The sequence below is a fragment of the Prionailurus viverrinus genome, chromosome B2, assembly GCF_022837055.1.
Source record: "Prionailurus viverrinus isolate Anna chromosome B2, UM_Priviv_1.0, whole genome shotgun sequence".
Taxonomy (NCBI): domain Eukaryota; kingdom Metazoa; phylum Chordata; class Mammalia; order Carnivora; family Felidae; genus Prionailurus; species Prionailurus viverrinus.
Window position 1 is genome coordinate 50,386,336 of NC_062565.1, and position 27,351 is coordinate 50,413,686.

The following is a 27,351-nucleotide window of genomic DNA, read 5'->3' on the forward strand; positions in this document are numbered from 1 at the left end:
TCTGATTCTGTGTCTCCCCCTCTCTCTCTGCCCCTCCCCCGTTCATGCTCTGTCTCTCCCTGTCCCAAAAATAAATAAATGTTGAAAAAAAAAAATTTTTTTTAATATTTATTTTTGGGAGAGCGCAAGTGGGGGAGGGTCAGAGAGATGGGGACAGAGGATCTGAAACAGGCTCTACACTGACAGGCTGACAAGTGGCAAGCCTGTTGTGGGGCTCAAACTCACCAACTGCGAGATTATGACCTGAGCTGAAGTTGGACGCTCAACTGACTGAGCTACCCAAGTGCCCCTGCAACTTTATTTCTAATGGAACACATGATGAATTGAAAAATTAGAAACAACTTGAGGAGTGTCTGGGTGGCTCAGGTGATTAAGCATCTAGCTCTTGATTTAGGCTCAGGTCATGATCTCACGGTTCCCCCCATGTCAGTCTCTGTGCTGGCATCATGGATGGAGCCTGCTTTGGTTCTCTCTCTCCCTCTTTCTGTCCCTCTCTCCCTCTCCCTCTCTGTCTCTTTCAAAATAAATAAACATTTTTAAAAATCTTCACCAATAAGGAAATGTTTCAATACATGTTTTGTCTACATAATGAAATACTGAGCAGGCATTACGTGCACTGTTTTCAAAAACTGTTTAGTGGCATTAGAAAATCTATTTTCTATTAGAAAATTAGAATGATACAATAGGAGATAAAAACAAAATAAACAACCAAATATAGTGTGATCTCAAAAGTTTGTATAAAAAACCAAGATAGGAAGGAAATACTTCACACTGTTAATAGTGTTTATCACTAGGTGGTAATGCAATGACTAATTTTCTCCTTTCTATTTTACTATAGAAATTCTGGTGTGGCTATGTATAATGCTTATGGCTTGGTTGGGGGTGGGTGTCAGGGAGGAATGTGATTACAAGGACTGCCTTCCAGTGATGGCTATGTTCTAAAAATTATATTTAGTGATAGAAAGAATCAGAAGCACAGTTTTTGGGTCAAGAAGACAAGACCCCAGTCAATGGAAAGTAGCTGAGATTATAATAATAACACCCCAGAATTGCTCCTTGGTTATTTTTTCAAACCACTTGCCTTTACTAGTTTATGAAAGGCGTTTCTTTCCAAACCTTTCTCTTATAAAGGTTCATCCCAGATTTTCAGAACAATGAGTTCTGAGTTTGCTCATGCAGTCAATCACCATTTTTAAGTAGCTAATCCAGCTGGGTCTGGGAAGTTCCAGTACAGGGATAACGAGATCACCCCTGCTCCAAGGAGAAGCAAGAGAGAACCCTGGAAGCCAAAGTTTAGTAATAGTACGGGTTTGGTGAACATACTAACCTGTCTTATGCCACGTAAGCGTGACCTGCTCCTTGCCTTTCTTTTATTTTAATCCAGCCTCATGATGATTCTGAGACTTGTCTTACTGCTGCTCTGAAAATATGGAGGAACTGAAAACTAAATTCATGCGATTCTGCTGTAACGGGCAGAGCACATACTTTGTATTTAAAAGATAAGCTTCAGGGATGCCTGGGTGGCTCAGTCAGTAAGCGTCCAACTGCAGCTCAGGTTGTGATCTCTCAGTTCGTGAGTTCGAGCACTGCATCAAGTTTGGCAACTGGTGGTGCGGAGCCTGCTTGGGATTCTCTCTCTCTTTCTGCCCCTTCCCCACTTGTTCTCTCTCTCTCTCAAAATAAATAAGTAAACTTAAAAAAAAGATGAACTTCAGCATGGAATGTTATGTGTCTTATTCTACATTAAAAACAACAGAAACACTCCAACATGAACACTAGTTTGAGTAATTTTTTTTAAACAAAACCTCGACTGTTTTTCTACTTCTCTGATAATGGTTTCATTAAAAATATTTAGTAAATCGTTACATTCTCTTTCATTCGCTGTGTCCAGTTTTCATATGTGTGGGGTGTTTTATTTTTTGATAATTCCAAACAGTTGGGTCTGAAGTTGAAATTAAACTGCCAGTTATCAGATAATGGAGTGCCCAAGGTGAACTTTACAAAATGCTCATGTATCTGTTTGTCATTTGCGTTGTATTAGAAACTATATTTCTTCCATTTTAATCGTACTACTGCCAGTGTTATTTTTTTCTCAGCACACTCTGCATACTGATGGAATGTATTCGGTATTTAAATAAAATGCTTTCTGTTTTGAACCTGGTTTTCTCATTTTAATGTCCTCTCCATATATACTCAAGTGATTTTTAACATTTATTTATTTATTTATTTATTTATTTATTTATTTTTTAACATTCATTTTTGAGACAGAGAGAGACAGAGCATGAACGGGGGAAGGTCAGAGAGCGAGGGAGACACAGAATCTGAAACAGGCTCCAGGCTCTGAGCTGTCAGCACAGAGCCTGACGCGGGGCTCGAACTCACGGACCGCGAGATCATGACCTGAGCCGAAGTCGGACGCCCAACCGACTGAGCCACCCAGGCGCCCCTATTTTTTTTTTTTTTAATTTTTTTTTCAACGTTTTTATTTATTTTTGGGACAGAGAGAGACAGAGCATGAACGGGCGAGGGGCAGAGAGAGAGGGAGACACAGAATCGGAAACAGGCTCCAGGCTCTGAGCCATCAGCCCAGAGCCTGACGCGGGGCTCGAACTCACGGACCGCGAGATCGTGACCTGGCTGAAGTCGGACGATTAACCGACTGCGCCACCCAGGCGCCCCTCTATTTTTAACATTTAAATGCTCAATTATTAATGAAAGTGATTGGAAAGGAGGTTTTTTTTTTTTTTTTTTTTTTTTTAAGCCAGAACTCTTCCTTAAGAGCAGATACTCTCTCTCACTGAAACAGTAATAATTCTGAAATAAAAATGATTTTGTCCCCGAGTTACTACATTTTTAGAAATAGTTATGACTTTATGTCCAGGGCACTTACTTTTAGGCCCCAGACTGAACATCAAGAGACCTGAGTTCCAGCCCAGTTCTCCCACTGACTGGTTGCATGTTCTTTGGAAGGTCTTTCCTCTCTCTGGGTCTCAGTTTCTCATCCTTAAGGAGGAATTTGGACTAAATGGTTGACCGGGTCCCTTAAAGCTCTCAAAGTCCGCAATTTTGATCCTGGTGTCTTTACTCAGGGGTGTCAGATTTCAAACCCACTCTTTACATGAGATGGTGAGTGGAGCCCCAGCTGAGAAGAGCAGAGTTGATATGCTTGTGTTCAGTTACCTTTCCCCACTGACTTTCAAGGAAGTTATTAGACTTCCAGTGATAAGTAATTCAGGAAAGGGAGGGAGGGAGGGAGGGAGGAAGACAGGAAGGGGCCTACGAGTTTAACCAAATAAAAATATTCTTCTTTAAAAAAAAAAAATCCCACTTATCCTAATGGCGCAAAGAGGTTGTTACCACAAGAAGGTTGGAAAAAGTGGTTATCACTGGGGTGCTCTGTATTTGCTGACTATAGAGATGACTGAGAAGACCCTTCAGATTTAGACTGACAACAGTTTACACTCAAAGTTTAGATTACTAAAGTAGAAACTAAGTGTGAAGTTGATGATAAAAATATATGCTCTATCTGTAAAAGACTCTAGTGGTTGAACGTTTAAGAAACTAATTTGAAGCTATGCTCTGTCCTGGACTTTTCCCAAAAGGATCTGGAAACGCGTGATGGCTGGTATATATGTGGGGCTTTTCCTTTTTTAAAGAAGTCTTCAATACCCATTGGCTTACTCAGGATTGTACTCTTTTGCAATAAGTAGAATGCAGAAGAATCTTTATTTGGATGATTCTGATGGATTGGTGTTCTACTGTTTTATAAAAAACAGAAAAAGTGTTGTCTGATTTACAGGCCAGTATTAGGTAGTTTATTTCCTTTTGCCTATCTTTATCAAAGTGACCTTATGATACCTTTGTGGGTACTGCTACAAATGTGAAGTGAGATGTGCCGAGGCCTTTAGACCTCTTCGTTTGTTAATACTCGGCTACTATAGTACCCATGTTTTTAAGAAACATGCCACGTTCAAATTTGAATATGTTCTTCATGGTCTCAATGGAGCCTTCATCTAGTGGAGGCTTCCTTTGGCTTCCAGGCTGGAGAAATTTGTGAATTGTGGGAATGCAGCTGATTCTGGCCTTGAACTCCTAAAATGCAGAAGTATACTATCCATGAAAAGAGAATAGGGCAAAATAGACAAAATACAAACATTGCACATTTTTGCATCCGAGAGAAAGTGTTTAAAAATTATATTCCTCATGGCTGGTGGAGGTAGAGGATAAAATGGAATTTTCATACATTGTGATGCCTTGTACAAAGCAAGTTGGCAATATTTCTCAAGAACCACAAAAATGTTCATAGGCTGTAACCAACTGACCCCATTTTTCAGATTGCATCCTAATGATATCATCTTAAATATGGAAAAATTTATAACCATGAAGATGCTGTTGCAGCATTGTTCATAAAAGCAAATACTCCAGAGTATCCTGATGTCTAACTAATAAATACAAGTCCTTAAGTCATAAGGATTTTCTGTCATAAGCATTTTTCCACGTTGTTATGTCATCTTTGAAAATATGCCTTTAGGTAAGTGCATAAAATTCTACCCAATAGATGTATCTTCATTTATGTAGACATTCCTCAGGTATTGAATATTTAAGTTGTTATGATTTTCACTATTTAAATTAGGTTGTTCTGGGGCACCTGAGTGGCTCAGTTGGTTAAGTGTCCGACTCCTGATTTTGGCTTAGGTCATGATCTTGTGAGACGGAGCCCTGCGTCACCGAGCCCTGCGTCACCGAGCCCTGCACTGACACTGAGGAGCCAGCTTGGGATTCTCTCTCTCCCTCTCTCTCTGCCCACCCCACCCCTGCTTATTCTCTCCCTCTCTTTCTCAAAAATAAATAACAAATAGCAAGTTATTCTGAGCACAGTAAATGGAATATTATATAATCATGAAAATGTTCAAAAATATAATACCATATCGTATAAAAATGAGGCAAACTAAATAAAAATACCAAAACATGCATATAATGTAATGTGAAGTGGGAAATGGAGACTGCAGAATTACCATAACTTGGAATACAACTATTTTCAATACGCATATATTTAAAAGGCTAGAAAGGAATCCACCAACATAGCAAAGTGTCTTAGAACACAGGCCATGGAATCAGTCAGACTGAGGGTTTGTGCACCAGTCCTGTCACCTACTGACAGTGTGACTTGAAAGAAAGTTCTTTGACCTCTTGGAGTCGTTTCCTACCCATTTGAGGATGAAATAAAATCAATGAAGTAATGTGCTTTCAGTGCTTGGTACAATGCTTAGCACACAAGAGTATAGTCAGTGGCTCTGGTTATTGTTAAACAATTGCTGTGTTAGGACAAGAATATCTTAAATGTTTTCCTGTCACCTTATCTAGAGAAAGAAAGCCATTTTATTGAGGTTCTGCTACATTCTGGGCAAAACCTTTGAGACTTGAGTCCTGCCAGAAGTCTGCCCCAGATCCCCATGCTGGCCCACATGACCTTCCTCTACTTTCCTGTATCTTACTTTGTTTTTAAATTTACTACCTTATATTGAGGTTATCTGTCTATGTGCTTGTCTCACCCACTAGATGTGTTCTTTGAGGGTATCTTTGTAGCTTGGCACAAAGAAGTTAGTAGGTTCTTAAATGCTAATAAGAATGAGAATAAGAATGAGAATGACTGAATGAAAGAATAAGCAAATGATAAAAATTCATTCTTCCTGCAGTTCTTGGGAGTTATTTGGAGAGCACTGCCTGTAGCAGAGGGAATCCTGTGAGGACACTGGGTTTGCACTCTTCAGCCATTAAGATGACTTCAAGGAGCTGTATATCGGCCCAGCTCAGCTGGTTGCCCACAAGAAAATCTTGCCCGTGGCCTGCATCATAGTTGAAAAGAATTAGAGGATTTAGGGATTATACCTAGAAAGATAATTTAAAGTAAGTGTCATTGGCAGAAAGTCTTCTAAAAGTTTAGAGACCTAGTTCCCTAATCTTGGCCACTGGCTAGCTGTGTGAGCACAAGTAAATCCCATCTCTGAGGGCTTCGGTTTGTTCATCTAAAAGAGGTGGACTAGCCCAAATCCTCCTGAGTATTCTGAACACCAGAAACAGCCTAATCTCACATATACCTTTGTCTTCTTTCCATTATATTCCCTGTACCTTCTCTATGAACCTTTATAGAACAATTTTACCCCTCACAGCCTGGATTGGTGGCTCTCCTGGGTCTGCAATCATAATTCTCTCCTCGCACCATCTCAGGACAGGCTCCTTAGATTTGCTGCTCTTTGTAGGAGAACACAATTCTCAAAGGGACACATGCCTCGTTTCTATAAACAAATTTTCTTTTCTTTCTTAACATTTTTATGCTATTTTAGAGAGAGTGTGTGTGTGTGCAAGAGAGGGAGAGGGACAGAAGGAAAGAGAGAAAGAATCTCAAACAGGCTCCATGCTTAGTGTAGAGCCTGAGGTGGGGCTTGATGCCATGACCCTTGGATCATGACCTGAGCTGAAATCAAGAGTAGATGCTCAACCGATTGAGTCACCCAATCACCCTGAAAATTTTCTTCTAATAAGGCTCTGACTTATGGGTCACTTTGTGTTAAAATCAACTGAATATAAAAGGTTGGAGTAGAAAGGTCACTAAAGTATTTTCTAGCCTTAAACCTCTGTGATTTTGTGTTGCTTGGACATGGGATCAGGAGCTGGAGAGACCTGACTGTAGGCTTCAGTGTTATTAGTTGTATGACACTGGGCAAGTTACTTTGCTTCTTTAAGCTCTGGTTGCCTCATCTGCAAAATGAGGATAACATTGGCACATCTTTGATGGAGTTATGAAGATTACATGGAATCATGCATGCAAAATGTATAGAACAGTGATTGGCACAAAGTAAGCACAAAACAAAAATGAGCCATCATAGGATTAGCACCGTTTTGGTGGTGATGATGTTGTTGATACTATTTTTAACCACCAGAGAAGTCTCTGTTTTTCATAGTATCCCACAACAAACACTTAAGTCCTGGGAATAGCGGTGTTAAACATCGATTCCATTGCCATTATTGGTAAAACTGTAGGATAAAAATCTCTTAAATTATATGCTAATTACACCAGAATAGATTACTTAAAAATTTTTTTTAACATTTATTTATTTTTGAGAGAGAGACAGAGTGTGAGCTGGGGAGGGGCAGAGAGAGAAGGAGACACAGAATCTGAAGCAGGCTCCAGGCTCCAAGCTGTCAGCACAGGGCCCAATGCAGGACTCGAACTCACAAACTGTGAGATCATGACCTGAGCTGAAGTTGGACACTTAACTGACTGAGCCATCCAGGTGCCCCACAGACTATCTTTTAAATGATTTTGAACAAATGATACTGAGAAAGTCTGAGGTATAGACTATTCAGTTTGATTCATCTTCCATCTTGGACCAAGGGGACTGATAACTCACCTAATGTAATACATGAAAAAGTATAACCTAGGAAGTTAGAGTATCAATCATCTATACAAAATACATAAATATCAAATAAACAATCTACATTATATGATTAAGCTGTAAAATTGTTGATATAAATATATTTCAATGTATGTACTAAATCCTTCAATTACAACCATTGGTACTCAACCCAGAAAGGATGGATTAAACCAGCATTGCTGTTAGGTTTGGAAAACTGATCTGTCTCATTTTTACCAAACCCCTAACATTTTTCATGATGCTTCCCTATGTTGACTGATATTATAATGAATGCAGCTGTAGGTTAAGAGCACTGATACTAAAGAAGTCAACCAACCCTTGTGTTAGGACTGGCACTAAGTATTTGCTTAAAGCTCAAGCTTTTCAGACATTATTTTCAGCTGTTAAAGATGTGGGGACAGATGAAAAATAGTGTTATTTTTATAACAATTTGTTTCTTAACTTAATTTTAAAATATTGTGTAGAATTCTGATAAGCCTTATAAACTGTCCTGGGCCCTGTACTATCCAGTGTATTTTAGAAGTAATATCCATCCTTTCCACCCCCTCCTCTCTAATTAGTGTGGAATTTTCCCTCTGGAATCCTCTTTATAAGACTCTGTTTTATTCCATAATCAAATCAAGTAACTGAAATTCTGTCAGCACTAGAACTACAAATATTGCTGGAATTATGCATGAAATCCTTAAAAATATATAATGCAGAAGACCAGAGTGAGAGGAAGAAGGGCAGGTTTGTCTTATAACTGTAATTGGGGGAAGAATTTTGCTTCCACAAAGTGATTTTGGGACCTTTATCCACCAATAACATTCTTTATTTTCAGTTTAGTTGTTTTTTCTCCTCCTTGATCCATGTCATAGAGCAGGGCAGAAGTTTGTCACTTACCTTCTCATAGACAGGGAAGAATCTTGTAGTGGCTCTTTCCAGGATGTATTCAAGATTCATCGCCTTCTCTCCAGTCAGAGAGAGTGGAAAGAACATAATCATGTCACTCAGATCCTTCAAGGCCTCTACATACATGTCAATCCTAGAGAAGGGATGATAAATCAAAAGAGTTCCAGGTAAAGGAACCATCATTTCATGAGCCAAAGAAACATGTTAACTAATGCCTCAGTTTAACCTGCCTAGTTAGCAGGTATCTCAATGTCTCATGAGTTAAAAGCAAGTATTTCTACTTGCATGTTGTTTCTTTGAGATATTAAAATCAATTTGAGAAATAAGGAAAATTCTAGGACTAAAGTATGTGAGCAATTATGTGGGTGTGAATTTCAACCCTGTGACATGAATGCAAATTAAAACACAATGTATTAAAATATTCCTAAAGTAATAAATTAGGCAAAGATCGTATTTGGCTGCTTAAATGTTATAACAATGAAATTACCCATGTCTATACAAGGTGGGGGGAGGTAACTAGGGACCTCTATGCTGCCAACAACATTTCCATCTGGACTGAAGGTTCTCAAACTTAGTAGAACAATTTAGGAAGGCACAGAACTTACTCAACAGGTTCCCCCTTGCCACTCACATCTCTATGCCTGAATGAACAGAAAAATAGGTACTACATTAGGCGAGGCACCATGGCATAGTGAAAAGACTACTACTGGTCTGGGCATTGGAAAACCTCTGTCCTGCTCTACATTGAGTCTCTTAATCTTTTGGAGCCACAGTTCGTTTAGCTTTAACCTAGAATAGCAATGAGTCTCTTGAAATGGTCTCAAATTCTTTGCTACTCCTGCCACTGAGACTAAGTCTCTTTTTCCCCTATTAATCTGAATGGGTCCTAGGGACTTGCCTGACCAACACAATGTGGGGAAGCAATGTTCTGAGACTTTTAAGACTAGGTCATAAGAAGCCTTACAGCTTCTACCCGATCCTTTTCCATACTTGCTCTAAGGGAAGTCAGCCACCTCATGGAAGAAAAAGCTCAAGCTGGTCTCAGGGAGAAGTCATGTGGAGGGAGAGAGAGACCCTGCCAGGCCCTTTGTTCCAGCTCTCCCAACCCAGATGCCTGACATATGAGTGAGGACCTGCATGAGAGACTCTTACTGCCATCCAGCGGATCCCTGTCAACTCACAGAACCGTGAGAGAAAGTGTCTGCAGCAGTAGAGAGCCAGTAGCATTCTGAGCATTAGGGTTACTTGGGGATTACGTAGTTGAAAGAATTTTAAAATATAAAATATGTAACACATACAAGGTTTCATTATAATGATATACCAGTGAAGGCACGTAAAAATTATTAGTTCATTTTCCATTTTAAACATTAGTGAGAAAGATGTACTTAAAAACCACAGCTCCTTCAAGGAATGGCTGAGTCCAGGTCTGGAACAAGAGATGTACAGGATTAATTTGGATCATCATATTATACCAGGTAATAAGGGAGTTATCAGAGACCACTAGAGCAAGGTCAAACATTTCCAGGAGCCACTTGGCTCCCACTGGCCAAAGGTAGGACAATTCGAGCATAAATAAGAATAACAACTAACATGAATTGAAACACATCAAAGGTACTTAAATCGATGAGATCACAGTGATACTAGAACAATAACAAATAATTAATTGTAGGAATCAGGTGAGGCAACTCATTTGGAAAATTGGTAAACAAAGGTCTAGCATTTCCTTTGAGAAACTGTACTCCAGGTAACCAGATAGTAAAGGAGAGTTTTTCTTTATAGGAGTATTCTAGATAATAAATGCAGAAGGAATGATAGCATTGAATGCCAATGGCTAAGATCATAAAGAGTAGATGAGCAGACATTTTTTTTTTTTTTTGCTTCCTGATAAGGGAATGCACCAATACCTATGAAATAGCCTTGCAAAAACCACTAGTATTTGAGTCTGATAAAACCTCAATATCTAACAACTAATTGCCAGGAAATACTGAGACAGAAGACTGTGTTAAACTACACTGCAGGGATGTAATCAGCAGAAATTTGGCAGTTAGAATCTGCTAGAAAGCAAGAGAAAACTTATTTTAAGATTTAAAAATACAAGATGCATTTCAAAAATCTTACTGCACTAAAAAGTTTAAAGCTAACCTTCTGAAAATAAATGCATTCTGTGAATAAAACGATGAGAAATTTATTTAAAACACACCACATTTGGTAAAAATGGACTGTTTGTTGTTTACCAACTAATGGTTTTCTAATTCTGTGTAATAATTTACAATTTAGGGTTGCTATTTTAAAATCCAGATAAAAAATAATATAATAAAATAAAATAAAATAAAACAAAACAAAATAAAACAAAATAAAATCCAGATTAAGACAAGACTGTTGTGCTGGTTTGTAGACCAGGTTGCCCATTGCAAAAGGACTGGTGTGTGTACGTGAGAATTTAGACTGTCTGGGAGACTGGGAAGCTATCTGGTGTGCCGGAGACTAGCGAGGTGGTTTCCAAAAGATACTTCTGGAATCAATTTCACATTCACGCCCCAAATCTGTTCGTTCTTGTGTTTTACCCTGTGCTTTACTCCCACCTAGTGGAGGCAAACAACAGATTTCATGAGAAAGAGTCCCATTTCCCTCACTGGTTCTTGTCCTTGCTTTTGTACTAGATAAAGAATCAGAAAATGAAATAAACTGTGTAATTGGCCATGAATTGATCATTGTTGAAAGTAACCATTGTGTAAATAGGGTTTATTTTACCATTCTCTTTCCTTTGATGTGTGTTAGTTTTCCCATAATATGAAGTTAAAAAATAAGAAAAGAATTTTCAGTTAATCTATTGTCTATTATGATTAATCTAGCATTTATTACGATTGCTAACATGCCTAAAGGTTAGATATTCTTTTTTTTTTTTAATTTTGTTTTAAGTAAGAAGTGATTGTTGTTACCAGGCTTGTTCCTGTATGTTCCTTCCATACAAGTCATATTTTGCAGCTAGGAATCTTAGGATAGCTCTGGTCTCTACCAGATTCATTCCGTCAATTTCGACCATGGAATTTTGACCAGGGAATCTTTGCATTTAACAACAACAACTTGAGAGAGCAATGGTTTGATTTAAACCCCACTCTCTGTCCCTATTGTTCATACATCAGAGTTCCACCTTAAAATATACAAAGGGAAGTTGCATTATTTACTGTCCCTGATGGTAGTAACTAAATATTCTTTAAACTCTTAAGCTGCTACAAAATGAGAGTAAGTAATCAAATACTACTAAAATATTTTAGAGACTGATATAAAAGAAATATTTATGCATTTATTCACACAAAAATGTGTACAGTGCAAGACTTGAGGTTGTGTAATCTGGGAGATACAACAAAGTACAGACACAGAAACTTTCTTTCTGGCCAGGAATGCCCCTTTCTCATCACTTACTCTCCATTCCTATAGCCACCCCACAAAGTAGACTCTCTTTCCCTCTGAACCATCATAGTAAGGTCCTAGGTGGTAACTCAGCCCTCAGATGGGCCCTCCATTTTTTTAATTAAGGTTTTTTATTTTAATTCCAGCATAACTAACATACAGTGTTCTATTTGTCTCAGGTGTACAATATAGTGACTCAGCAATTCCATACATCACCCAATGGTCATCGTGATAAGTGTACTCTTTAATCTCCATCACCTATTTCCCCTATTCTCCCCTCCCCCACCTCCCAGTTTTTTCTCTATAGTTAAGAGCCTGTTTTGTGGTTTGTCTCTTTTTCCCTTTGTTCATTTGTTTTGTTTCTTGCATTCTATATATGAGTGAAACCATATGGTATTTGTCTTTCTCTGGCTGGCTTATTTTGCTTAGCATTATACTCTAGATCCATCTATGTTGTTGTAAATGACAAGATTCTGTTCTTTTTTATGGCTGAGTAATATTCCATTGCATATCTATAGATTTAAATATATATATATATATATATATATATATATATATATATATACACCACCTCTTCTTCTTTATCCATTCATCTGTCAGTGGACACTTGGGCTGTTCCCATATCTTGGCTACTGTAACTAATGCTGCAATAAACATAGGAGTGCATGTATTTCTTCAAATTAGTGTTTTTGTATTCCTTGGGTAAATACCCAGTAGGGCAATTACCAGATCACAGGGCCATTCTACTTTTAATTTTTTGAATTAAAAACACTTTTGGTTTCTTATGTTGTTTCTTGTGTTGTTTGATTAAAAAACACCTTTTGTTTCATTCTGACAGGTATGAGGTGATATCTCATTGTGGTTTTGATTTGCATTTGCCTGATGATGAGTAACGTTGATCAGATGGACCCTTCTGACCTACCCCACATGCACTGCCTGATTGTTTTCCTGGAGTCATAACACTCTGTTTAAACCTTTCCATTACTCCTCTTTGCTTATAAGACAGTAACATCTAATCTCAACCTGGAATTCAAAGCACTCCTTGAAATGTGCCTCCATGCACTTTCCACACATTATTGCACACCACTCTGTGTGAATCTTCCATCCTTTCCCTCCCTTCTCCCAGTCGGAATCCCGGTGACCTCCCATCTGGGTGATAGCTCTTTGTTTTGGGCTGAATGTTTCAGTCTTCAGGGAATCTTTGCATTTAACAACAACAACTTGAGAGAGCAATGGTTTGATTTAAACCCCACTCTCTGTCCCTATTCTTCCCTCCCTCTCTGTCCATCTGTCTGACCTTCCTCAGAAGGGAAACAGCAAAGCTGGCACTTTTCCCACTTAACACCTTAAGTTGAGCTAGTTCTCTGGACTGGATCCATGGCGAGAGCATCCTGGCTTTTCTGCTGCCGCCACCAGGTTTCACTGTAAGGACATTCTCTGCTCCCTAATTACATCAGTTGGGGTCCAGCTGGGAGACAGAACCATACCAGTTACTTTAGTTACTTTAACCATACCTAGTTCCAAAGAAGTTAACTAGGTCCTGGAGAACTGAGAGGCAACAAAGGGACAATGCAGTGTCATGAAAGTGGCTACTGCAGAAAGTAAGTATCATCCCTATGGCTGAGGAAACAAGGGGATGGGGCTGAAATTGTAACAGTTTAGGAACTTGGAGGCAGGGCTCCTCCCACTTTGAACTCTCATATGCTTGTTGCAAGATCCAAGTGCTGCCTTCTTGACATAGAGATACATCAGATACTGTCTACCTAATTTTCTCTGCTCTTTGTGTGGGGTGCCTGGGTGGCTCAGTCGGTTAAGCATCTGACTCTTGATCTCAGCTCAGGTCATGATCTCAGGGTTGTGAGATCAAGCCCTGGCTTGGGCTCTGTGCTGAGCATGGAGCCTGCTTATGATTCTCTCCCTCTCTCTGCTCCTCTCCCCCCTGATGCATGCTCTCTCTCTCTCTCTCTCTCTCTCTCTCTCTCTCAAAAAAGAAAGAATGTGTGTGTGTGTGTGTGTGTGTGTGTGTGTGTGTGTGTGTGTGTGGTGTGCCTCTCACAGAGATAGAGAGACCACCTGTCTCATCCTTGGTCTAATACAGCATCATGTGTAACAGGCTTTTTTTCTCACCTTGGATTAATTTCTCAAATTCTTTACGTGTTTCAAAAAGTTCTTCTTCAAACTAAAGAATGAAAGACAGAATATAATAATGGGCTGCGAGCATCATTTTGATCTTTATTATTACTTTTGATATCAGAGAAAAATAAGTGAATAGAAGTAAATGGTCTAGCCGCCAATTAAACCAATGTTTCAAGTAGTTATTGAACCCATGCTGACCTCTTCTGTGTTCTGTGAACCTAAGGAAATGTTTATATAAAACCAAAGCAAAGGATTTACTGAATTCAATTGACCTTGAGTAACACTGATACCCCCTGTTGTATGGATGGAATCTGCCAGATGGACTTTTCAGATCATAATCTAAATGCAGACTACTCCTTTCATTAGCTCGGACAAGTTACTCTCTTCTGTTTCCTAATGTGGGAAAATGAAGCTAATACCTACTCCTGACAGTCATGACGGTTAAATGAGATCCTACCAAAGAAGACGAACTCTTATGTTTGGCTCAATGTTGATCATTGTTACTCTTTTCCTCAGGACTTTCCCTTGGGTGGTGTTTGTTGTCCCTCCTTTCCAGGGTTCAAGAACAAACAAGTGTTTGTTTGATCATTCTATTATTTAGACACAGAGAATTTAAACTGCAGCAAATCTCAGAAACTATGTGGTAACAATCTAACTGAAAAAAAATGCATCTGTAAATTGAATGCGTGCATTTTGTACAGTATAATTTTAATGTAAAATTTAAACACAATGGGTTTTCTGTATTATTTCTATCGTGATTAGAGATGGAAAACACAATGCATAAATGGAAAACAGTATTTTCCCCAAAGATTTTATTCTACCCCCTTTGTAACAAAAAAAAATTTTTTAATTTTACATTTACAATTTGGGATGATAAAAAAATATTAAGAAAAGGTACTGACAATGTGGTTCCCAGTGTTATTCCTGAATACGTAGAGTTAACATTAAACTGAGGTATTTGATCACCCTCGTTCCTAAACCTTGAAAATGAGCATTAGCTACAACTCTGGGTGCTCTTCTTTTCCAAGCCTTCATTTGATGTGTATGAAGCCCAGAGAGGTTAATTGATTTGCCCAAAGTCCCTCAGCTAAAAGGTGGAAGAACCAGGGCTAGAGTCCCTTCTCTCCAAACCCACTACATTTTAGACACTATCACCTTGCTAAATGTGTAATTTGTATTCGAATAATTTTTTAATGTTTATTTTTGAGAGACAGACAGACAGACAGAGCATGAGAGGGGGAGGGGCAGGAGAGAGGGAGACACAGAATCTGAAGAAAGCTCCAGGCCTCTGAGCTTGTCAGCACAGAGTCCGATGGGTGGGGCTTGAACCCACATACCGTGAGATCATGACCTGAGCTGAAGTCAGATGCTTAAGCGACTGAGCCACCCAGGTGCTGCATGTATTTGAGTAATTTTTATAGGAAGAAGTCATATTCCAAAGTTGACACCAAATATGAGAATACAGATGGGGAAACCAGAGTATAAAAACAAAGCTTTCCCCAAAGCCCTTTTTTCCTAAATTTAAAGATTACTTTTGGGGGACCTGTTGGCTCAGTGTTGGTTACGCTTCCAACTTCAGCTCAGGTCATGTTCTCTCGGTTTGTGGGTTCAAGCCCCTCCCATTGGGCTCTGTGCTGACAGCTCAGAGCCTGGAGCCTTCTTTGGATTCTGTGTCTCCCTCTCTCTCTGCCCCTCCCCTGCTCACGCTCAGTCTCTCTCTCTCTCTTTCAAAAAATAGTGAATAAACATTAAAAAACATTTTAAAGATTACTTTTGATTTTCATGTAGTGTGATGGGGGGAAAAGTACATTTGTTTATGATTTTAATTTCTCCTAAAATTTCTCATGTCAGGAACTCCAGGGTAACTTTACTATTTGCTTTGGCCAGGCTTCAAGATCTCAGAGCGTGAAGCCCAACCTCCAATTCCAACCAGGGCGTTACCAGGTTAATCCATGAGAGCAACTTGGGGAGAGGGCAGCATCCGGGAGCCCATCGTCTGGGTATGGCCATGAAGAGAATGGAATACAGTGAAATTCCTCAGACTGCATACTATCCGAGGAATTTTCTAGTAGGTTTAGATTGAGTTTCACCAGACCACAAAGCAAGGGTTTACCACCTGAACGTTGTTTTTAATGGGGTGTCTTCTTCAATTATATCTTTTGCTTGAACGCTTACTATGTGAGGGGCCCTGTCAAGTTCTGCTCTAAGGATAAACGAAGCACAGCCATTTTTGCAAAGTCATTTGTGCTAGAGCATGATTATTTAACTTTTGAAAATTTGCTATGACATATCAAAAAGAAAAGTCAGGCACAGAAGGTAAATATTGACTATAGAATTTTCTTCTAACTCTGACAAACTACAATACCAACCCTGAATATAAGAACTGTGAAGAGTCAGGAGATCCCAGAAAGAGCTTCATGTGGCTCAGAAAGGAGAATTGGCCTTTTATTGTTTTGAAAAAATTAGGTCATTGGAAGAAGAAATAACAAGTTCAAACTGTTTTATTATATACTAAAAAATAGTGCCCTCCCCCATGAAGAAATTGCAGTGTTTTTGACAGGTGGGCTTTGGGCTCACATTGTCTCCCACGTGTTTTATCATATTTTATTCAGAGTTAATGCTAAAACAACAATACATAAAAACTGAGATCTAAAAAATAATTAGGGCTGCATGGGTGGCTCAGTCCATTAAGCATCCAACTTCAGCTCAGGTCATGATCTCATGGTTCATGAGTCCAAGACCCATGTCAGGCTCTGTGCTGACAGCTCAGAGCCTGGAGCCTGCTTTCGATTCTGTGTCTCTCTCTTTCCCTCTCTGCCCCTCCCCTGCTCACTCTCTGTCTCTCTCTCTCAAAAATAAATAAACATTGAAAAATTTTGGGGGGCGCCTGGGTGACTCAGTCAGTTAAGCGTCCGACTTCAGCTCAGGTCATAATCTCACAGTCCGTGAATTTAAGCCCCACGTCGGGCTCTGAGCTGGCAGCTCAGAGCCTGGAGCCTGCTTCCGATTCTGTGTCTCCCTCTCTCTCTGCCCCTCCCTTGCTCATGCTCTGTCTCTGTCTTAAAAATAAATAAAAACATTAAAAAAATTTTTTTTATTTTTTAATAAATAAAAATTATAAAAGAATGACCCTAATTCCTCACCCCCTTCCTTTATTCATCTATCATTTATCCATCTCCATATGAAGAGATCTCAAAAACATAATAGTGAATGTAAGGAGGAAAATATAGAATGATGCTCAAAAGGCACCATTTATGTAAATTATTTCAAAAGGCACACGAGTGGTTGGTGAGCACACACATGAATGTAAAAATATAAAGGCTGGACTGACTGGATAGAGGTTACTTCAGTAGACATGGGAGTGACAGTCCAACTGAATTTTAGCTTCATCTGTTAATGCTTTATTTCTAAAAGATTATATTAATATATTACCCTTGTGATTTTATTTTTATGGCTGGAGGCAAATATGACAAATAATAATAACTGCTCACTCCACATAGTGGCATCATGTTCATTATAAGCTTTTTTGTACTTCACATATTTTCAAAATTTTAATTTAAAATTTTAAAAAATTCATAACAAAGGAATTTTTGACAAAAGTGCTGGTGAAGTTTTCACAGAGATTTTTTGCTTTATTAGAGCAGAAATTCTTTTTTTAAAGTTTATTTATTTTGAGAGAGAGAGAGCACAAGTGTGGCAGGGGCAGAGAGAGGGAGACAGAAAATCCCAAGCAGGCTCCACATTGTCAGTGCAGAGCCCAACGTGGGGTTCCATCCCATGAACTGTAACATCATGACCTAAACCAAAATTAAGAGTCAGATGCTTAACTGATTGAGCCACCCAGGTGCCCCTATTACAACAGAAATTCTCTACCTGGGGACCTAGATTCCAGTTATGTATTTCGTGGCTTCTTGGAGCCCCTACAGTACATCAGACTTTTTCCTGGCAAATAGTTTCTTAGGTTTCTTCAGATTTTAGTATAAAACATCTGTTATTGTCACCTAAAATATTTTCAAAACCTCTGTACCACCAGGTATCATAAAATGGGTCTATTTCACAAAATGCTTAAATAATAAACCATATTCTAAGCTGCATTCATATGAGGAATCTACATTCCTAGTGAACAAATTAACTTACATATTCTGTCAGGGCTAAAACAGAATGTAGACCATCCTAACAAATATCAAGTGAATGAGGTTACTTGCTATTTTCACATTAAACCACGTGGAGCTGACCGTAAGTGTAAAGAAAACTGCCTGTTCTTTCATCTTTGGATCTAAGAGACCATTTAGGAGCAATTAGAAAAAAAAAAAAAAATGTGTGGTGGCATCTGGGTGGTTCAGTCAGTTGAACGTCCAACGTGGGCTCGGGTCATGATCTTGCTCGTGAGTTCAAGCCCAACATCGGACTCACTGCTGTCAGCCTGTCAGCACAGAGCCCGCTTTGGATCCTGTCACTCTCTCTCTCTGCCCCTAGCCCACTTGCGCTCTCCCAAAAATAAATAAATCTTTTAAAAAAAGTTGTGTGGAGGCGCCTAGGCGGTTCACTCAGTTAAACATCTGACTCAGGTCATGATTTCATGGCTCTTGGGTTTGAGCCCCGCATCAGGCTTTATGCTGACAGCTCAGAGCCTGGAGCCTGCTTCCATTTCTTTGTCTCCCTCTCTCTCTGCCCCTCCCCCACTTATGCTTGCTCTCTCTCTCTCTCTCAAAAATAAACATTAAAAAAATTTTTTTAATTGTGTGGGTTACAGAAGAGGCTAATGCTTTCTACTCACAATAAATATTTACAGATACAAATATTTATCTTTGAAAGGTCTTTATAAACTTCAGTAACTTAGCTTTTAAATATGTTGAGAATATAATTTTTTTAATTCATTAAAGTATAGGATAGTTATAGTTTTGGTAATGAATGATATGTTCTAACATCAGTATCTATGAGAGTGTTCTATATATTTAAAGAAAACTACCTGTTTCTTAATATTCTTTTACATATATATTTATTTTGAGTGAGTGAGCTAGCACCTGTGGGGGAGGGGCAGAGAGAAAGGGGGAGAAAGAATCCCAAGCAGGGTCTGCACTGTCAGCGCAAGCCAAGGCAGGACTTGATCTCACTACCACGAGATCATGACCTGAGCCCAGATCATCACCTAAGCTGAAATCAACAGTCAGATGCTTAACCGACCAAGCCACCCAGGCTTGAGACTAATGTAGTTAAACATATCCAATACTTGGCTGATAAGAATGAAATGAAAAGAAGCTGTTTGACAGACTGGGTCCCTTCCTTTCTTCCTCATCTTCTTCCTCCCTCCCTTCCTTTGTTCATTAGTCATTATTTGCTTCACCTTGGGTGAGCTCAATGCCAACAACCAGTTTCCACGCTATTTGGGCACTTTTATTCTTAATAAAAGAATGCACTGTTTCACAGCCCAGAGTCTAAAGAGCAGGTGGCAAAATTGGCTTTTTGTTCAAGATCCATATAATCATATTTTCTACACCAGCTCCGTAAGTAAGTATTCAACGACCCCAAGACGAAAATAATATGAATAAATCAGCATCTCACCTCTACCCCTGCTGCAGCCAAGAGCAACCGGATGGACTCCATTCTGCCTTGGCCATTGAAGTAGTGAAGCTTGGGCTTCCCCGCCATGCTTAAGGACTCCTGCAAATCAACAGAGAGAGACTGATGAAGACTGTTCTGCACACAGAGCAGGAGAGGAATCCGCATGAAGAGAGCAATGCAAAGTTAACCAGAAAGCTCAGGGCCTGTGCCCAAAATCAGAGCTGCTCCTCAGCTCCAAGGCTTCCTGTGTTCTGTGCTCTTCCTCACAAATGGAGTTTATCGCCACAAATTGATGTTCTCAAAACTTAATTGAATCACTGATACATTTTTTAAAATAGAAAGAGGACAAGTGAGGAAGCCAGACAGATGGAAGGAATTTGAAAATAAGACTCTGACCAGTTCTTCCTCCGGTAGCAGGTGGCGAGGTGTTAGCATTGCAATGTTTTTTTCTTTTTTCTATCCAGGTCCTCCTCCCTCCTCCTACCGGCACAGCCCAGACTGGCTAAATGGGGCGAGATTAGGGGAGGCTGATGCTTTTCACTTTCCAAATTAATTTCAGTACTTTAATTCTGGCGACCTCTGAAGCCTGGAGACAGCAATCAAGGGGATTTTCAATGACTCATTAGGATTTAAAGCAAAAGTGCAAAGTTAAGCAAAGTGGGTCTTTTCACACTTTCTTTTTCCTCTGAAAATGGAAATATCTTTTTTAGAAACATAACCTTTGCTCACCTTGAAGAAATTAAAGTATTATAGAAATCAAAAGCCCATCCTGTGTGACCCCAAGATAGCATCTGAGGTTTATGGGACATGGAGAGGTAGACTTGGTGGGGGGACAGTCTTTGGACATTTAAAGGTGGCTTGAGGTACTTGGAAGGGGGTTCCTGGAAGCATCGGGGCCTGTGTGGAGGGGTGGGAGTGGCTTTAGGAGTAGAAAGAGTTCATGTCTACATGCTTTCAATGGGAACTGATATATTTTGGAGCATATCACCTGGCTCAATTTAAAAAAAAAATTTTTTTTTCAACATTTATTTATTTTTTTTGGGACAGAGAGAGACAGAGCATGAACGGGGGAGGGGCAGAGAGAGAGGGAGACACAGAATCGGAAACAGGCTCCAGGCTCTGAGCCATCAGCCCAGAGCCCGACGCAGGGCTCGAACTCACGGACCGCGAGATTGTGACTTGGCTGAAGTCGGACGCTTAACCGACTGCGCCACCCAGGAGCCCCATCAATTTTAAAAACAACACTTCCATGGGGCACCTGGGTGGCTGAGTCAGTTAAGCGTCCGACTTCAGCTGGGGTCATGATCTCACAGTTCATGGGTTTGAGCCCCACATCAGGCTCTGTGTTTACAGCTCAGAGCCTGGAGCCTGCTTTGGATTCTGTGTCTCTCTCTGTGTGTTCCTCTTCCGCTCGTGTTCTCTCTCTAAATAAGTAAACATTAAAAAGAAAGAGCACTTTTACCCATTAAAAGCTCAGCAAAATGAATGAAGAAAAAATGATAGTTGAGGATATTATTTTGGAAACCATTTTGAAAATCATGGCTTTTCAGCTTTATGTGATGCCTACTAGAATCACCCTATTAGGGGCTTAAAACACACGCAGGTGCACAAGTGTGCATGCATGTTCTCTCTTTCTCTCTCTCTCTCTCTCTCTCTCTCTCTGCCTGGGCCCCACATTGATTTGGGAGAGGACCCTGCCATCTGTGTCTTTTAGAATCTTTCCAGGTGAGTCTAATGTGCAGTCAGCATTAAGAACCACTGATCTGGACAATGGCTGCTAAAACTACTGATAGAGATCTCTAGCATGGAAAGGTTAGGCTGAGCACTCGAAACATCTATCATCACTAAAAGTAGGACAACCAGACGTGACAGGCCTCCTAATACGATACAGTAGAAAGCGTGCGGCACTGCCAGTGAAGAATTCTTGCCAAAACAACTGACCTGGAATTTGGTCAAGCCTCGAGATACCAATTTATGGGAAATACAGGAAACAGATGAGCACTTCAGGGATGCAATTAGCAAAATCAGCAAAATCTACAATGTGGAACTCTACAGGCTTGCTATTCAGAGAGTGGTCCCGAGGCTAGCAACATATGGAGCACCTGGGAAGCTGCTAGAACTGCAGGTAGCTTGGGCTTCAGCCTAGACCCTCCGGTAGCTACACTTTAAGATCTCGAGGGCTTTACATGCACATTCAAGTTTGAGAAGCACTGTTCTCCAGGTCAAGTGACTAATACATTCCCAAAGAACTCTCTAGTCTTATATTCCGGTGATAAAAAGTTTTTTGTTGTTTTTTTTTAACGTTTATTTATTTTTGAGACAGAGAGAGACAGAGCATGAACAGGGGAGGGGCAGAGAGAGAGGGAGACACAGAATCTGAAACAGGCTCCAGGCTCTGAGCTGTCAGCACAGAGCCCAATGTGGGGCTCAAAGTCACAGACCGTGAGATCATGACCTGAACCGAAGTCGGACGCTTAACCGACCAAGCCACCCAGGCGCCCCTAAAAGTTTTTAAAGTTGCATGAAAATCAGAGAGGCAGGAGGAAGCTATAGGTTCAACAGATTTAAGAGTTTCTTTAAACAAATGCAATATATAGAAACTTTTTGTGGTTTCTGATCTTAAGAGAGCAATTATTTTAAAAATATATGACACAATTGGAGGATTTGAACTGTGAACTTTTCAGATAAGGGAATTACTGTTAATTTTTTAGGTATTATAGTGATATGGAATGTTCAGAAAGAATCCTTATCTTCAGAGACCCTGAGCAGAGGATCTAATTAACCCAAAGCTGGATACCTGACCTATAGAAACAGAAACTATGAAATAATAAATGCATGTTATTCTAAACCAAGAAAATCCATATCTTTCAGACACTCATATCAAAGTATTTATGGGTGAAATAGTATGATATTGGCATTCGCTTCCAATTAACCCAGTTGTGAGGGGGAATGGGTGAGAGTGTAAGTATAACACAAGTGACCTTTTGTTGCTAATTACTGCACCTGGGCAAGGGGTATATGGGTTTCTTATACTTTTCGTCCATTTTCCTAAATGTATGAAATTTCCCATCATAAAAACATTTTTTAATTGCTCAGCAAAAGCTGATGTTATTCATAAAGGACTAAAGCTTTAAAGGCCCCGGGGTGACTTCTGAACCACAAGGAGATCTGGAACAGTATTCATTCCAGATTTAGGGATGAATGTGTGGGATGAATGCTCAGCCTAGATTTAGTTTGTGTCCTTGGTGGAATGGGGCTCAAAATAGAAATTAAACTCAGTTATAGAAATATTTTTTAAAAATGCACTATTGAGTTTGTGAACTGATTCACCTGGATCTCCACCCTGTGGTATCCACTCTGAAAAGTTCTCTCTGAAAAGTCTGAGGCCCAGGGAGCTTGCAAGCTGACCTACCTTCCCATCTGGCCATTTCGGTTAAAATGTTTTGATTCACTGTTACCTTCTCATTGAGTTACATCCCGCGAAGAGTAGTCTCAATTAAAGTTGTTAGTGAGCCCCATCCTTTTTACATCATTACATTATAATTCTTTTTTTTTTTTTTTACAAGTTTTACAAATCCTCCCAAAGGACAATTAGTTTCTGATTCTCATGTCATCTTGAGGAGCTGGCTAAGAGGGGCTGAGTCCATGGAGCCTGGTGAGGCCCCTGTGAGGACCCGGGGCTGGATATTGTGGTCCCTGGTGTCTGGTTCCATCAGCTCTGGGCTGGTTCCCACAGACTGGAGGCCAGTGGGCAGCCTTGGGTCATGTGCTGGGGAGGCACTGATAAGCACAGGTAGGGGCCTGAGCTGGGGAGGACCCGAGCCACCCAGAATTTCACCTGCCATCCATAGGGCTTGTACCCTGATCTCCAGCAAGACTGCCAAGGGTGCCCTGTCCAGACCCTTCTCACCATAAGCACTCACTCTTGGGCGCAGTTCCCAGGAGACCCACCAGCCTGAGGCACAAGTGCTTGTCCCCTCTGCTCTCCCTTGGGTCGGCAAATCTTGGTTTCCCCCAAGTGGGGGCATCCCCAGCATTCTGAACCAGGGATTTCTTGGGTCACCCCCTTCTCCAGGTGACTAGACCAGCACAGGGCTTCACTATTATCCTGCCCCCTCACCTGCCCAACTTTTAGGGGATGTGAAAGGCCTCTGCCCCCAACTCATCTGCCCACTCACCCCCCAAATGGGGACTGTGACATTTATGAGTATTTGACCTAGGAGGCAGCTTATCTGAGTCTTACTAGAGAAAACTGTACCTTGGAGAAAAAAGAAACCAGAGAAGGGCCAGGGTGACAGGTGGGAGAGCCCCTGTATATGTAACATATAATGGTTAAGTCCCCAGTCCACTTGTTCCAAATTGTACATACTAATGTGAGGTGAGGGAATAACAAGAGTATTTGGCAAATATAACTAAATCAATATGGTTAATACATTTTAAACCATTCAAATTGTAACCTGGGCTTTCATTAAAGCTACATGTTATTGTCAATAAAAACATTAGATATATTATTAGTATCTGTGACTTACACATAGAGTAAACACGCTGTAACATAATTACTGGATTTGAACAACTGAACTGTTTGCTTAAGGGAAAGTATTGAACTTCCTCCTACAAAGGACCCCAAACAGATCTCCCAGCAATAAGTATTAATAGAATACCATCTGCCACCAACTCTTTCCAGCTGTCATTCCTTTTGTAACTGCTTCCAAATCTGTCCTTTATGGAGGTCAAGGGAAATCATAAGAAAGCTCAGTAGAGTCTAAGAGCACTGATCACAACGTCCCCCCACCTATTTTCAGAAAGGAAAGGGATTAGAAGCAATTATTGCTTTATTTCATTCTAGGTAGAAGAACTTGAGCAGGCAGGTAAACCTGCTAAGTAGATAATTTCATAGCTTTCAAGTGATCATCTGAAATTAAAAAAAAAAGGTAATAATCCATTGTTTAAAGGGTGTAAGAATAAAAGGAATTAAGTAGACCGGGAACTGCATGTCTTTTTCCTTTATTGTAAGCCTAGCCTTCTGGAATTTTATCTCTACTTATCTTGGCATCATGCCCCCATTTTGCTTTGTCTCCTGAAACTGGATTTTAGTAACATTGATTCCTGGCTAATCTATGAGAAAGAGCAATGATGTTCCCCTCTATAAGAGCTAATCTAGAAGCCTAGCACACAGTGCATTCTCATGTGTCCTTGGGTATAGAATGCATATTTTCTGGTTTATGGAGAATTTTTGGCCTGCTGATGACATAAAATGAAGTGAAGTTTGCTCCCATAAAGAGATGTCCTGACACATATTTCTCTGATTTGGAAAATTCTGTACTTCAGTATCGCTGCTGGAGGATTGCTTGGTTCTTGGAACTGAATTGTTACAATAGGTGGAAAATGAAGCTTTGTAAAATAATTAGACAATAGCTAGGTAAGCAAACAAGTCAACTTATTTACACTATATTGGGAAACATTTAAGCAAAATCAATTCTTTTCACAAATCCCAATGACCTATTAAATATTAATCTAATGTTTTTAAAGTGTCAAATAATCTTAAAATGTGGAACTTTGCACTTAGGTATAATTCAGCCCGTCAGCATTTAGGACGTGTTTTCCTCATATATGTATATGTGCATGGAGTATATGTGTGACTGTACAAATACAATCTTGTACTATAAGCTTCATTTCAAGAAAGCTTAGCATTAAAATATTAATTTATAAAGTACAATATTAGAAGCAACTATTCCCACTATTCCAGAGCTCCTTTTGTTTTTGAAATGATTTGGTAAGTTTAAGTAGGAATAGATAGATAGGGATTGATAGATTTAAATGATTCTGTTAAAATGTTTTCATTCACTGTTACCTTCTCAGTGAGTTACACCCAGCAAAGAGTAGTCTCAATTAAAGTTGTAGTGGGCTCCATCCTTTTTACATCATTATAATTCTTTTTTTTTTTTTACAAGTTTTACAAATCATACCAACATACTTATCCACTAAATTCCAGAAAGGCAATTTAATTTAGTTTGGCAAATCCACACACTACGACTGATTTTCAGTTTTCTTGTCATCCTTTTTTTGGGGGATGGGGGTGCAAAAGCAGATGAGTTTTTCTTCTATAGTTCAAGGTATATTTTCAAATATCTATAATGTGAAATTATACCTCCCCAAATACTGTATCATCTGGGCAAAATCTTACAGAAGAAGCCAGACATTGGATTCCCAGTTCATCTAGAATAAAAGGACAGGACTGGTAGTAGTGTGTCATTTGGCATCTCCACCCCATCTCAGGCCACACTCCTATCCCCCACTCTCCAGCCCAGCCTCCTCTGGTTTGGGGTCCACAAAACACTGCAGGCTTTCCCACTCAAAGCCTGGTTCCTTGGTCTGGAGCCCTCTTGCCTGTCTCCTTGCCTGCCTGGTTTCTTTTCACTTCGTATGTGTCATCTTAAAGGTCATTTCCCCAGAGTGGCGTTCCCTCACCATCCATCTAAAGTAGAGCTCTTGCTGGTAAAAGAGGATAAGCTTTCATCTATAAGATGAACAGTGTGAGGATCCAATGTTATAACATGGTGACTATAGCTGGTAACACTACTGCATGATTGAAACTTGCTAAGAAAGTAGAACTTACATGTTCTCACCAAAACAAAACAAAACAAAACAAAACAAAAAATAAAACAAAGACAGGTAACTATGTGAGCTGATGGATGTGTTAATTAACTCAGTGGAGGAAATCCTCTCCCAATGTTTACGAATTTCAAACATCATGTTGTACGCTTAAAATATCTTATAATTTTATTTATCAATTATACCTCCATAATACTGGGAAAAAATAAAGTAGAGCTCTCCCCTCACCTGCCCCCCAACTACTCTCTGTTGTAGTCCTTGTGTAATTTTCTTCATATCTCTATCACAAGCTATGACTGTGGTATTTATTTGTTTGTTTGTGGTCTATCTCTTCTTACTAAAATGTAAATTCCTTGAGGTCAAAGGCCTTTGTCCATCTTGCTCAGCCCAGTATCTCTGCACCCTTGCAACATCCCAGGCTAGATTCAAAAGGTATTTCCTGAATCAGTGAGTAACTGAGAGAGGCTTTGGTCTGAGTCAGGAGATATGGCCTCTAGGCTGCTCCTACCGCTGACCAGCCCTCTGACCCTAGACAAACCCCAACCTCTCTGGACCCCTGCCATTATTCATCTAAACTAGGGAGATTAGATGTATTGAGGGTAAGACAGCTGCCAAGTTTTGATGCTTGAATCTTCCTTCCTCATTTTCTCACAATAACATGGGAAGAGCCAGTATTTAGGGCAACCTCAGAAAAAGTATGGGTAGGTTTTGAGGTAGAACAATAGGGTCAGGATGGTATAACAAGAGAATTTTATGGGAATGAAAGCTGGTGCAGCCACTCTGGAAAACAGTATGGAGGTTCCTCAAAAAACTAAAAATAGAACTACCCTACAACCCAGCAATTGCACTACTAGGCATTTATCCAAGGGATACAGATGTGCTATTTTGAAGGGACAGATGCACGCCCATGTTTATAGCAGCACTATCGACAATAGCCAAAGTATGGAAAGAGCCCAAATGTCCATTGATGGATGGATAAAGAAGATGTGGTATATATATACAATGGAGTATTACTCGGGAATCAAAAAGAATGGAATCTTGCCATTTGCAACTACATGGATAGAACTGGAGGGTATTATGCTAAGTGAAATTAGTCAGAGAAAGACAAAAATTGGATGAATTCACTCATATGAGGACTTTAAGAGACAAAACAGATGAACATAAGGGAAGGGAAACAAAAATAATATAAAAACAGGGAGGGGGACGAAACAGAAGGGACTCATAAATAGGAGAACAAACTGAGAGTTGCTGGAGGGGTTGTGGGATGGGGGATGGACTAAATGGGTAAGGGGCACTAAGGAAT

General features: G+C 39.8%; 2 protein-coding genes across 6 annotated transcripts in view; one reads left to right on the forward strand and one right to left on the reverse strand.

The window, feature by feature from the left end:
• Window positions 1–27,351, forward strand: part of TMEM14A (transmembrane protein 14A) — a 43,703-nt gene that overhangs the window by 12,135 nt on the left and 4,217 nt on the right. Inside the window, exons 5-6 of one of the 5 annotated variants that reach the window (XR_007152012.1) lie at window positions 15,762–15,942; window positions 19,454–20,486. The exons of 1 other annotated variant lie outside the window; for it this stretch is intronic. Coding sequence is in view for 3 of the 4 variants with exons in the window: in XM_047857776.1 (XP_047713732.1) it covers window positions 1,385–1,424 (40 nt within the window). In the remaining variant the exon portion in view is untranslated. Of the gene's footprint in view, window positions 1–1,384; window positions 2,157–4,695; window positions 4,824–15,761; window positions 16,645–19,453; window positions 20,487–27,351 lie in introns of those variants that run through there. 3 more of the 5 variants (XM_047857777.1, XM_047857778.1, XM_047857776.1) reach the window with 3 other exon arrangements.
• Window positions 3,885–19,523, reverse strand: LOC125165190 (glutathione S-transferase-like). Its single transcript, XM_047857774.1, has 6 exons — window positions 19,437–19,523; window positions 13,866–13,917; window positions 11,466–11,478; window positions 11,267–11,389; window positions 8,319–8,460; window positions 3,885–4,092 (listed from the first exon to the last, which is right to left on the reverse strand). Exons 1-6 carry the CDS (start codon window positions 19,521–19,523, stop codon window positions 3,922–3,924), a joined length of 588 nt encoding a protein of 195 aa, XP_047713730.1. The 3' UTR covers window positions 3,885–3,921.